This window comes from Dermacentor silvarum, chromosome 4 (genome assembly GCF_013339745.2).
Source record: "Dermacentor silvarum isolate Dsil-2018 chromosome 4, BIME_Dsil_1.4, whole genome shotgun sequence".
In the NCBI taxonomy this organism is placed as follows: Eukaryota; Metazoa; Arthropoda; class Arachnida; order Ixodida; family Ixodidae; genus Dermacentor; species Dermacentor silvarum.
The window spans coordinates 180,454,971-180,468,772 of NC_051157.2; the positions used below are offsets into that span (position 1 = coordinate 180,454,971).

The following is a 13,802-nucleotide window of genomic DNA, read 5'->3' on the forward strand; positions in this document are numbered from 1 at the left end:
CGCGCGCCGCCCGCGGAAGGAAAGTTTCCCCTCTCCCAACTCTCCCTGGCACGCATGCGCTTGACGCGACGTTCGCTGCCCGTGCGGCGGTTATGGGACCCGAGGATTCCCACATCCCTCCACCCTTAAATATTGCCCTACGGCGGAGAAATCGCTGGAACGATGGCATTGACAAAGTATCCGGGCAGATGCGATGGTAAACTCCGGCAGGAAATGTCCGAATCCACGTTGATAGGCAGCACAGTCCTGTGTGGCGGCCGCCCACATGTGGCAGCCGTCATAGTGGTTGACGATGACTGGGCTGAAGATGGCTTGCCCTCAAGATGCGCGCCGCAATGTCCACCCGGGAACAGCGGGTCAGGACTTTCTCGAAGCAGCGCGCGCGCCAGCACGATGAACCTCGCACCGACGCACCCTCGTGGGAGTATGATGGTAGGCCTCCCTCCTCGTGGCTGCCATGTGCTGCTGCATCGGGCCGCGAACAGGGAGGGGCCGAGACAGCAGGCAGAGACGTGGACCATGGCAGCAATAGCAAGTCGAGGCGGCTTCACTCGTTCTGCAAAGTCGCTCAAATGCACTCCACAAACACTTAGAATTAAGGCAGTAGAGGCCGCCGCAGCGTCGGCCGTCTGACACGATGCTGAACCACCCGTCTACCGCATAGCTTTATGCGGCAACGAGATGAAAAAAAAAAAAACAATCCAGTTCGTTTGAATGAAGTTATTCGCTTCGACCGAATTTTTCCGGTCCGATACAGCGCGAAAAAGGGCGATGCTCGTATGAACAAAGCGCTCTCTGGTCCCCCGAGATTTCGGTTATTCCGCCCGCAAAATATTGAGTTCATCTGAACAAAATAAGCTTTCTATTTCGAACGAGGTTTCTCCGCTCGGGCGAGTATAGTAAAACTAGCGAATCCGGTTGCACCCGCTAAATGTCACGGCATGGTCGTCTTCGAACATGCGACCGGCAGCTCCGCAGAGCCTTAGGCCTAATCGCGTCCATGACGGATACCAATGCCACAAAAGACCCATAAAGGGTTCCAATGAGCCGCCGCGAGGAGATGCAGGCCTAGCTAAGTGGTCCCCGCTCGCTGCTCAACACGCAGCTTCCGAGCAGACTCCTGGGACTGCGCCCCGCTGACGTCCTAGCCAGCGTTTCCGGCGCCCAGCTCCCAGAGCCAAAGATACAGAAAAGAGGCTATTTACATATGTACAGGGAAAATCGACCACCGCGTCGGCTGCTGCACTCACTCGCTTCGGGCGTACTCTTAAAAGAAAACTTGCTGCAAATCTCAGCGTCTACACGAGTTCGGCGACACTGGCGCAGCGTTAACTCGCCCTCAAGAAAGCACACACAGATCTAGCTAGCAATCACGCCTTCGGCTGAGGCCTAACGCTGGTCCGGACAAAGCCTTCAGGCTTCCGCGCATCCGAACCGATCGTCGTCCCGTTTTCCAAGAGCTTGCCCCACGTTGGGCGCCAAAATGTCAGGATATGGGGGGAATGCCAACGGCCCTCTGCCTCGACACACCGAGCCCCGCGGTTGGCGCATGCCTGCGCATCAACCGCGGTCCGGTACAAGCTCGAGGAAACAATAGACGACAACCACGTGTACACTCGGAAAGCATTTATTACGACTGCAACTAACACTTCGAGCTGGCCAGCTAGCTATAGTTGACATCGCTGAGGGTTCCCTCGAAGAGAATAATACACTAGGTACAGAAGGGCTTCCGACTTACCAACTGGGGAATACGGGGGGGGGGCCGCGGCGTTTGCCGCGGCAAGAACGCGGTTGACTAACCACGCGGTTGACTAACCTCGCCGCTTGCTGGAGACCAAAGAGACCCGGTGGCGCTGATAGCGCTTGCGATTCCCGCGCGCCGCCCGCGGAAGGAAAGTTTCCCCTCTCCCAACTCTCCCTGGCACGCATGCGCTTGACGCGACGTTCGCTGCCCGTGCGGCGGTTATGGGACCCGAGGATTCCCACAAGCTCTCCAACTTTGATCAGTGGGAGACAAGTTCTTTATCAGGTAGCAAAAATAATAATAAAGAAACAAACAGAGGTGCTTCAGATATTTTCAGTTGAATGCACTTAGACAGGTGCAGGCATGCATGCTGTCCTGGATGTTGTGTGTGTTTTCGTTTGCAATGATCTGTAACTAAATATTACTGTAGTAACTAACACTGCTACAACTGAAGATCCTGACCTTCTGGTCCAAGCAGCAGTTGATGGCTGCTGTAAAGATTTGCAAAACATTTCTAAACTGCCAGATGTTGGAATATGTGTACGTGAGTGTATTTTTTAGATTTTCACTCTTACATGCATTCTTTTAAACAAGTCCGATGTTTCAAGATGCTGCTGTGAATGGTCTGAAGGTGCTTTTAAATATTCCCAGCACAGAAGCACCTTTTGGCAGAATCTCAATTTTTTTTCTTTCCCAAGATGAAGCAGTTGAGGGATAAGTTACAATGCGATAAAATTCCAAGCACTGTACCACCTTCGAGTGAATGTATGGCATTGGCTGGGACTAACCACCACTGCTGCTAGACAAAGAAGAAAATAATGGAAAAGATGGAGAGCCTTGTGTGCTACAAGTATCAGTTTTGTCGTGAACACCACCCAAGAGCAAAGCACTGATGTTAGAAATAGTGTCCTGTGAATTTTCTGTGCTGTTGGAGTGTGACAAAGCCACTGTCAGAGGCTTTGCCACCTTGTGTGCTGACTCCTGTACGTTTGCAATGCCTGCCCAGTTGCTCTACATTGCATGGGAGCCAGTGGTTCACTTGGGCAGCACCGCGTTCCCAGTAGCTTTGTCGCTGTTGTTGCTAGAGCATGGACAAGTTTCACCAGGTGCCACTGCTGCTTTGCTACCGCATGACGTGCGCTGCAAAAAAAAAAAAAATTTGGCATTACCATAAGTGCTCCATAAACTGTAACCAACTGCAGTAGACTTCCATTAATACGACTCCAGTTAATTCAATTTTTCGATTAATTTGATCCTTGCCGAAGGTCCCAACCGGCACCCATGCATTTCTGTGGGCCCAAACTTTCGTTATTTCGATCCTATAATTGGCCTGTGCTGGACAATTTGAACTTGACCAGTCAGCATGCACACACCTGACCCCTATGGTGACCCCAATAGTGAGCCCTTTACTGGCAGCATCTGCTTGGCAGAGCTCAGGGGACAGTGAATGCGTTGAGCACACGTGATCTCTCGTCAGAAACGCCTATTTTCAGCCTTCTCTAGGAAGATTTTCAAGCTTGAGTTGTAGGATTACGATACTTGATGCTAATGTGCTCCTTTTTTCTCGCAAGAAAATTAGACCAAAAACCGCATTCAATTCATATGCATTGCCACACAACACATATGTATTGCAGTGAAGCTAACTTTAAAAAAAACGTGTGGCGAAGATGATTTTAGGAAACGGGCCACACATATTGCCCATTTTCCCTGCTAAGATATTGGGCGTGTGTTAGATTTCAAATTTGTTTAGGAGCTTTAGTGTTATCTCTACATTAGTTTTTCACTTTGGACACATAGAAAGCGGATGCGCATTTGATTCGGGGGCATGTCAGAATTGGGCAAATACTTCCAAATGAATCAGCGGTGTACTGACGTTTTCTTTATTTTGTGCATCTTGGTCAATTTCGTCGGTCCCTTCAGAATCGAATTAACGGAAGTTCACTGTACTGGGAAAGTGGCACCTTCGAAATAATCCCCGGTTGTGGCATCACTGGACAGGCATCAAAGAAATACAGGAGGCTATGTCTTGTGCCTATATTGATAGTTTCGTATGCTCAGAGCATGGTGGCCATTGATGGTCTATGCCATGGTGAAAGATGGCAAGTGTGAGGGGGCTAAAGGGATACAAGAAGAGAAAGTGTTTTATTCTGGGCACGTAGCAGAGTGCCATGTTTGAAAATAATGCAGTGCTGTAGTGTCGAAGGTACACCTAGGATCAACCACTTGAGAATGCGGTCTCACGAATGCAGATGTCACTATCACACGTGTTGCACAGCATCAGCGTATTGCTTACTCCTCTGCTCTAGCCCATGACAAGTGGCTATAGCATTCTGTTGGTGGGAATGAGATTGCTGCAGCAGCTGCATTGAAATGGGGTCTAATGCAAAAACACTTGTGTGCAATTCTCTGAGTTCACAATAAAAACCTGAGATGGGCAAAATTAATTTACACTCCCCACTACAGTGTCTCTCATAGCCACTTATGTGGCTTTGGGACACCAAGCCCTCTCACTAGATCAACCAGTCAATCTGTCTCAAGCCGAGTTTCAAGTGCCAGAGCACACCCCATACTTCCCACACCAGTGCCACATTGTTGTGAAACAGTGCAGAAGTGCTCTGGCAGCACTCCAGGCGAGCGTGTCACATTGGCCGGTTGTCCGGATGTTTGTGCTGATGGCATGCGCTGGCGCTGCTGTGCAGCCCAGCCTGAGCTGGTGGTGGCTCGTCCCGGTTGCCAGCTGTACTCGCCCCCCTCGGCTGCCTCCACGCTCAAGCACAGCAAGAGTCGCGGTCTCAAGAAGATCCTGGGCAGGTGAGTCCTCCTGTAGCTGTTGCCTCTCCCCCAGTGCTCAAACTCTCCCAGCTACTTGTCACAGTTTCTTAAGGCGCTAGTAGTAGTAGCAGCAGTTTTGCTCAGGAGGGTTAGGCAGTCATGAGGAGGCCCAGAACAGTGGACTCACATGGTCTTCATAATGGCAAGGGAGTGTGCAGATAAATAGAAATACAGCAGGGGCTTGAAGTTGAGACAGAGGAACTGGCATTGTGTGTTTTGACTCCAAAAACCTGTAATCACTTCCCGAAAAAACATTCACAGGCAGGTTTATCAGTTGAAGGCGAAGACATCATGGCAGCAGGGCAGAGCTTGCCAGTGGTGCACTGTTATGATGTTTGAAGGAGACCGAGTTGTGGCAGGTTAAGGCATGCAGGCGCCACAGTCCATCACTGTGGTTGTGGTAGAGTATTGAGGCAAGTGGATGTTCCAGGCTGCAGGATTGTCACTAGGAGCCAGTGCACTTGCTACTTGGCAGTACTAGTGAAGGGAATTGCATCCAGCCAGTTGGAGTAGAGCACTGATGTGCAGCTTGTAATAGGGTGGTGTCTTACAGCCGAACCAGTGCCTGATAAAGAGGTTGAAGCAGTTAAATTCTGGATTCTGCATTCCTAGCAGAGAAACAGCAAATGTAAGCATTGCCTCCTGAGAGCGTGTAGCATGCCTTAATAAGAATGCTTTGAGAAAGGAAGATTTCTTTCTAGTACGGTACACACCTTAATTCGACTCCAGTTAATTCGATTTTCGGGTTATTCGACCCTGACCGAAGGTCCCAGCCAGCAGCCTTGCATTTCTATGAGCCCCAAATTGCCGTTATTTCGATCTCTCAATATTGGCCTTCACCAGATATTCGAACTTGACTGGTCAACTTCGCTGCGATACAGCCGTGTTGTGCGGTGAAGCACATCAAGAATGGAAAGGGGCCACTGTCACGGGACATAGTACGCATTCCTTAATTACACAGGCGCGCACGCGCCGTCTCCGGTCACAGTACGAGTACCTAGACGCCTAATAAGCATACTGGCAGCCATTTAGTTCTGTGGCGATTTAAGCTCGCGTGTCGCCCGCCACACGTGTCTCGTATACGAGACTGTTAACGGAACTTAGTACGCGTTCCCTAATTATACACGCGCGCACGCGCCGTGCACCGAAAAGCGCAGAAAAAAAATGTCGGTGTTTTTGGAAAGCTAACGAAAAGGAAGGCGGTAAGATGAAAGAAAGTGCTGGAAGTCGAGAAAACGTTTAGGGCCAACAAAAGAGCGGGGGGGGGGGGGGGGTCTATCTAAAAAAAATGTATCGCTGGGTTAATCCCGAGGGTTCGTAGGCTCGGTTTCAGCGGTGAATTAAATTTTATGAAGTGTCAAAGGACCCATTGAGCGAAATGCAGCTCCACTAACGTGAAACCTGCGGAGGTGCGAAGCATACAGTGATGCACCGCTAATGGGCTCATACTGCCTTAAGCAATGGCTCATTACCCTGTAAACGCAGCATCCCCATTACGACGACAGAAGAGAAGTGCAATTCTACGCTGGAATGATGAGCGGCAACGCAGCCAGCTGTGGTAGACGACGGTGAACTCGGAAGCAGAGGCTTGAGCGCGTGCCGAGCACCAGCCGCTTGCTTCACTGTGACAACGCCGACAGCAAAAAGACCTTTTCCCGAGCCAACATGCCGTTTTATTTGCCACTCGGCGCCGAAAAAGCGCCGGTGGGAGAGCGCGTGATTGGGCTTCCCACCGCGTGATTGCGCGTGATTTACCTTGACGACGTTGACAGGAGACGCCGACAGCCCGAGCGCATAAGGTAATAATAATAATAATAGATAATTTTAGAATAGGGGCCCGAACAGTTTAGGGTCCCAAAGAGCTTTGCGGGTGTTAACGTTGGGGCATGCAGGAGTGAAGAGTTTTATAATAGGGCTTTGCGTTTGTGAATAGCGTCTTGCGCTTGCAGCGCCACTACGGTGTCAAAGAAAAACTATTATAAATATTAAAATAAAGTATACCGTTTTATGATAAGAAGAGTAATTTTGAGTTTCGTGGTTTTGCGTTTAATTCCAATTGAGAGGTTATTCGATTAGCATCAAGCGATTTGTTGCGCTTAATTTTGAGTAACCAACTTCACGTGCCTTCACCAGCCACGCTAATCCACGTTAGGCCTACGCGCCACGAAATCGACAATCGAATTTGGAATCAGCGGCGTCTAATGAATCAATCTTCACTACAACGTTAGTTGAGAGAAAGCAATAACCGCAGTCACTTCTCCTAGCTTACGAACTTCACGCGTTACCACGAATCGAGCCGTTTGGTACTGGTTAGAGCCGTCGCTTCGATGGGTGCCGCCATGTTTGTTGACGCAAAGCTTTTGGGGCAGCTTTTGGGGCTCCCACTAAATCGTGCCCAACGAAAAAAATACGGCGTAAGATAAACAGGAGCGCCGACTCCCCGCCGCGTAACGCATTCGCTCGGGACAAACCGTGCAACGCAAATTATACATTGCGTAGCGCCATCTATCGAGGCGCGTGGAAAACACTCAACAGCTTGCTTCCATGTGCGCATGTGCTGAGTGGCGGAGACCGGCGGCGACGGCGGCGCAGAACGGGCAGCGCGGCACCCGCAGAGCGTGTCGTCTGCTACAAACATGGACCCTCGGTCGTCTCAATTTGACAGCAATCAAACACAAAAAATATATGCGTGCAAATAATAAAAGTGCAAATAAACACGCGGTAGCGCTTTTATGCACACATACGAAACATTTTTAGATGTCTTTAGAGGAAACAGACGATAAATGATGCTGTACAAAAAGACAACAGAAATACTTGTTTTTCACTCCTCTACGTCTGCGCGGAAGCGAAGGTGCGAAATTTTCGTCTTCCTCGCTTTGTTTACCATGTCTGCAGTATGTTTATTCATGCCTGACGGAATAAGGTATCTTGATACTTGTGCATGAAGAGACTGAGCAACAGGACAGTGTTTTTTGTTCCCGGCTGTAAATCTGGTTATGGCAAAGGACGCGACAAGTTTTCGCTCTTCGCTTCGCCATCTGATCTTCAACTACTGCACCAGTAGGGTCAAAAAATTCCTGAAAGTAAGCGAGGGCTTAAAGCAATGGACAAAATATGTGCGCAACACTTCGAGAGGCAGCTTATTTTTGATAGTTACTTCAGCAAAGACAAAGGCAATGATCTACTAGATCTAAAGAAAGTGCCTCGACTTCGAAGCCGAGCAGTTCCTTCAATTTGTTTAGGGAAGCCTGGCGTAGCTCAGTGATGCTGAATGCCAGGAGGAACCAGAAGACGCCAATGCGGATGGACGGGAGGAGCTCAATTTAAATTTCTCTACAACTACACACAGTGCAGGTGCCTTTTCTTGTCCAGAGACATGCCGTAATGTAGAGAGAGAGAAAGGGAAAGAAAGACAAGGAGGTTAGCCAGTGTAAATACCGGCTGGCTACCCTGTAAATTCTCAGTCTTGCCTTCGAGATGATTCCCCCACTTATGCACACACACAATCAGAGCTTCTCTTGTGAAATAATAAGCAGGAAACAGTGGCAGGAATTCACAATTATTATGTTTAGTGAGAATGTGGCGATTCTGCTCGCAAGAGAATCGGGCGACACGAAAAGCACCGCGAGAAACAAAGAAGCAAGCGAAGCATCTTAGCACTTGATGCGTGCTCAGATAAAAAGAGTGATAAACGTCAGCTTTGCATTAAAGGCTTCTTTTCGCTGTCGTCTGTCATTGCTTGAGACCACCCGAACTGCCATTATATTGCCTTACCATTTGCTATAGTTTTTCTTTCCATCTTTGTTTATGTTCTGTTCCTGTGCCTTGTAAAGTTCCATGTAGGCCACCTGACAAATGCCCTGCATTTGGCCTGTATAAAATAAATTAAAGAAACTGATACATGACTTGTTTCTCCTGCTAAAGTCACTCCGTGAACCGCAAGAGCTATGTGCGCTACAGGCGTCAGGGCATGTGCGGGGCAGCTGACAAGCAGGTGCTGCGAGAGAGTCCCCGCGCCTTTGCTCCTTCGGTTTGTTGGGCCCGCCTCTCCGCTGCAGAGTTTTTCATCATTCGTAGCGCCGTCTGGTGGACACACCGTGAAGCAGGAGCCGGCGTTTCAGATTGTGTCCCTTCCAGACGAGCACAGTCGGCGCTCCTGTCTTATCTTACTCCGTGCGCAAAACCCAAACGCAGTTTGCGTCTTGCGCATGCGCAGTAGTGTCGACGCTATTTCTTTGGGGCCCCAAAACGTTTGGGGCCCCTATTCTAAAACTCTCTAATAATCTTTATTTGCACTTAAAAAAAGAGGGAGAGAAAAGAGAGAGGGGTAGAGGAGTAAAGAGAAAGAGGGGGATCGCCCCGGGTGGCGTAATAGGCGTGGAAGATAGGTACAGCTCCGAAGGCCTGCCAGTAAATTTATTAGGCGTCTCGGTGCTCGTACTGTGACCGGAGACGGCGCATGTTTGACCCGCCTGATAGTTCGACCAGGTTCGTCGGTCCCGTCAGGATCGAATTAACGAAGTCGACTGTTCTAGCTATTCGTTGTCTCTAAATCGTGCATCGGTACTTTGATACCCTAGATGGCCTTTGTGTGGGACATTTGTTGAAACTTTGGTAGACGGATGCAAAAGAACACAACTGCTTGGTACAGTCTGGTAAGCTAAATACACACAAGCCCCCGGTGTGACACTCGGCTGTCACCAGAATTCTACTCTTGGGAAGGAGGCTCCTTTAAACCTTGTTGCATTGTTACCTGTTGGGTGAACTTGGAATGCTGCGCAAGAAATTGTTGCTCTGGAATATGCACCAAATTTTACAGTGTGTGCAAGTGCTTTCCAGGGCATTCGGTAGTGCTTGCTGATTCAACCAATCATATGCAGTACAAGGTGCATGAAAGTCCCAAAAGTATCTATGTGGCAGTTGTTCCGTCAGCCGTACCATGCTGAATATGCCAGTTCTCATCTGATCATTGAAGCTAAGCAGCGTGGCGCTCAGTCAGTACTAGGAAGGGAGACCACCTTGGAGCATAGTGGTCGTGCCTGCTATCTGCCATGTAAATATTTCCTGTGTTTGAATGAAACAGTTTGCAATGTCTCTGGTAGGGGTTATCCTCCCATGCTTGGGAGTTGCCTCAGCCCTTCCTTCTGTAGGAGTTTCTGTGAGGCTTCCTAGCTTTTACTGGTATCTTTTGATGGTGTCTTTGCAATGGGGACTAGAAGAATGAGACCTAATTTTTTAGTTTCTCATGTTGGTGGCTCATGCATTGTGCAGGTTGAGGCGCAGCAACTCACACACCATGGACGTCTCGGACAGCTTCCAACGAGGAGGACTGCGAGCAACTGCGGGACCACGGCTGGGCTGGACACCAGTCACCGTGCACAATAACCACTGCTTGTGAGTGTGGCCTCTCCCTGATATAACGCTTGATCTTGCTTGGTAGAAGGGAAGGGCCCTGGTTATGTTTGATTTGGCATCCGAGACTCCCCAGAACTATCTGAGGAACTGCATATACTGATGCTCATTGGACTGAAAAAACAGTGCCTCAGGCAGTCCGGAATGATAAATTGAAGATACCTACTGAAGCAGTCTCCTCTCTGGAGTTGTGGGGCCGTTGCTTGTCACAGGCAGTCAGGTCCCTCCCTGCTCAGTACAAAAGGAAGAGAACATAGGTACAGTGTGTTTGGACTCTTTATATTTCAAGTGGGTTAGCTAGCTAGAAATACGATGCTCAGCAATTGCTTATAGAGAATGAAGTAGTTGATGAGATTTCTTATTGGCTGAGGATGGATGCGGATGTGGTGACTCACTGCACATAGACATTTGCTCGCTCCGGGCAAAATGGAGTGGTCCTGGGATGTTCCTATTGAGGAATGTCCATAGGACCATGAGAGGGCTTAGCAATCTGTGTTACTCCCCACAACAGTCTGCGTGGCACTAGTGGCTGCACACCCATGAGAAAACTAGTTGCGCATTGTTGCTGGCTAGTGTATGGCACATGTTTGGCATACCATGGGCAGCTCACATTGGTGATTCTCATGGCACAAGGTTGTGTTTGGTACACCATGCACACTCTTGTGCACAAGTGTAAGGAGTTCAGTGTGCCCGAAAGCCTGCATCCTCATGAAACAAATCAAATAGCAGTGTTTAGGTGCCATAGTGTTGTGCCTTCTGAATAAGGCCTGGGAGATTGGGCAAATCGAATACTGTTCCAATTTTTGGCTTGAGGCTGAGGCTACAGTGGCATTTTTTAAATTAAAGGCAAAAGCCTTACATGCCCCGTGAAGCGAAACATCTGGCGAGTGTACAGTGTTAGCATCGGATGGCAAGAAAATTCGCGTGACCAAGTGATGAGATCACGTTCCCAGTGCTGGACCTGCTGCGGCTTACAGTGCAAAATCCCACGGTGAACAGCCACGATTTCAGATGGATGCTGTGGCCCACACCCAAAAAACTGACCTGGCCCACTTCCAAAATTGGATTAAGGTGGATTCATGTGCGTTAACGTGGAATAAAGTAGATTAAGGCAGATTAAGATGGGTACAAATTAAAGCAAGGTCGATTGAGGTACAGAATGGATACCAAGAGAAGGGAAGCACAGTCGAGGATGGCAGAAAACTAGGTGGGGTGATGAAGTTAGGAAATTTGCAGGTGCAAGCTGGAATTAGCTAGCGCAAGACTGGGGTAATTGGATATTGCAGGGAGAGGCCTTCGTCCTGCAGTGGACGTGAATATAGGCTGATGATGATGATGATGGATTAAGGTGGATTCAGGGGGATTAAGGTTAAAACATTACAGCAAGGTGGATTAAGGGGGAGTTTTAATTAAAGGTGATAACTAAGACAAGTCTTAATGCTTTCGCCTTTAAATCACGTAAGGATACTTAAGTGACTGTCAACTTTTTTTCCCTTAAAGGGACTGACAACTAATTTTCAGCGACCCAATTTTTTATGGCGCAATGAAAAGACCATCCTTTTGTTAAACATCCACATTTTGACCTTTTCAAAGCCACTTCTGAAAATAAAAAGCTGATGCAATAAATTGCTGCCTCTGTGGCTGCTGCAAATCCTAGTCCTAGCAGCAATGTGGTGCCCACTTTTGGCCCAGGGCGCAAGTTCTCACAGCACCACTAAGGACTCCGAGATTGGGCTACAGCATGCGCAGCCCTATCCCAAAGGCCAAGGCATCACTTTTCTACTCGTATAACAATTGAGGATTTAGCTGCACATTGTAAGCTACAGAAAAATTTATAATACAGTCGAACCAGGATATATTGAATCTGAAGTGGATTACAAAAAAGTTCAATATATAGGTAATTCAATATATAAAATTCAATATATATAATCTCTACAAAAATTTTCAGGGGGCTTTTACTGCTGCTCGTTATGCACAATAATTTGTTATATGTGGGTTCCATATATCCGGGTTCGACTGTAGGAAGAATGGATTGCATTTCAATAATAAATAAAAAAGGCCCAGGAGTTGCTTATAGTAATACAAGGTTACGTGATAGGTCATTCTATTTGTTGTGATGCTTATGCCGTGTGGTGGTGCCAAAAGTCATTTTTCAGAACTTGTTCTGAAGAATTAAAAATATAAATCCTTCTTTAGTGAGGAAAACAGTGTTCGTTTTAGTCAATACGAGACACAGTCTTTTTCACCGATGGGGCTATCTCGGTTCATCATCTGAATGGTTGTCTGTCCCTCAAACACTGGTGACCATTGGCACCAGCTGCTTGTGCTGGTCTCATTGATAGGGAATAATGGTTCTCAGTCTATGTAATGGTCTTTGACTGCATCTTGGCAAATGTGGATTGGAAGATTGAGTTATTGATTTATTTAGTTAAAGCAACCTAAAGCAACACGAGTGCTTTGAAAGATGCCATAGCAGAGGGCTTCATACTGATTTTGACAAGCTGCTGTTCTGTAATGTGCACCCAAACGTATGCACATATACAAGCGTTGTTGCATTTTGTTCTCATGGAAATGATGGATAGTGTGGTCAAGATTGAACTTGAAACCTCGTTTTCAGTGGCACGACATCATAGCCAGTGAGCCGCCGCAGAAAGTGATGTATGTGCAGCCGTCAAAGAACTTGCCACATGTTGACATCAGGTCATGCTTTGAGGTGCGAAATGTAGCCTTGCATTGATGCCGCCAACCAATCATGGCTGTCAACTGCCGCAGCACGGACAAGCCCGTGAACGAGTGGGGCCCCGACATGATAGCCCAGTGGCTCGAGCGGCTGGGCCTGGCCGTGTACGGGGACAGCAGCAAGCCCTTCCTGCGGGATGGCAGCCGTCTTCTCAAGGTCACTGCCTCCGAACTTGAGAAGGTACGTGTCTCTCCCACTGTGCACACGAGGCAGGCTCACCTGTACTCGCAAGCAGTTTTCTGTGGCAATGAAACGAGGTGTGGCAAGAAAGCAGTGAAATGGGATTAAGGCTAGAAAAAAAGCAAACAATTTGCGGAATGTGCTTCTGCACATGTGTTACTGCGCCAAGTAGTCTGACCGAGTTTTACAGTGCTGTTTCTCAGAGCATATACTGAAGCAACGTGACATGGTACTTATGTCGGCTTCGCATTTGCCATCACAGAAAAGAGAAAAGGTGGAACAATTTCGACGTGAGACATCTCTCAGTTTGTTCTGCCTAGGGGTCACTTGCTAGAACCACGTGTAACAAAAACGTGTATTACATTATTGCTTATATCTTCGTAACCCTACTACTTTAGTATGGTTGTGTAGAGGAAAGAAGCCATTACACGATCATGCACGGGTCGTGTGCACAGATGGCACCGTTGCTGCACCACGAATGATGCAGTTGGAGCTAAATTTAGCCTCACTCTGCGTTCAGAGAGACTCTGCGTTCATAGTTTGGCAGTACGTTTGTCGATCCCAGTGGATGTGGTCACGTTCGAGGGAGTTCACTCGGTCATAGTAGTACAATCTATCAAACTGAACTCTGTGCTTATCAAAATAAGGCTTGAACCTGTTTTTTCTTTCACAGAAATTAGACGGTTTCTCGGTTATTTCACCCCTACATTCGACACGTAGGTTCCAGAAATGGCATTGAGAGACTCGGGCAGCTGTACAGAGGGATACCCACCCCCTTTGACCATGGCAAAATGGGTCAGCTTTCGTAGGGAGCACAAGTGCAAGAGACACTTGTGGGGCTAGCTACACTGCACTGGTTACAGTGGAATCTCGATGATACGATCACGGCTAATA

General features: G+C 48.2%; 1 protein-coding gene across 2 annotated transcripts in view; it reads left to right on the forward strand.

Annotated features, from left to right (window-relative positions):
- Positions 1-13,802, forward strand: part of LOC119450791 (liprin-beta-1) — a 64,820-nt gene that overhangs the window by 16,637 nt on the left and 34,381 nt on the right. For both annotated transcript variants that reach the window (XM_037714289.2, XM_037714290.2), the window contains exons 3-5: positions 4,444-4,555; positions 9,848-9,970; positions 12,761-12,908. In XM_037714289.2, the coding sequence (XP_037570217.1) occupies positions 4,444-4,555; positions 9,848-9,970; positions 12,761-12,908 (383 nt within the window). The remainder of the gene's footprint in view (positions 1-4,443; positions 4,556-9,847; positions 9,971-12,760; positions 12,909-13,802) is intronic.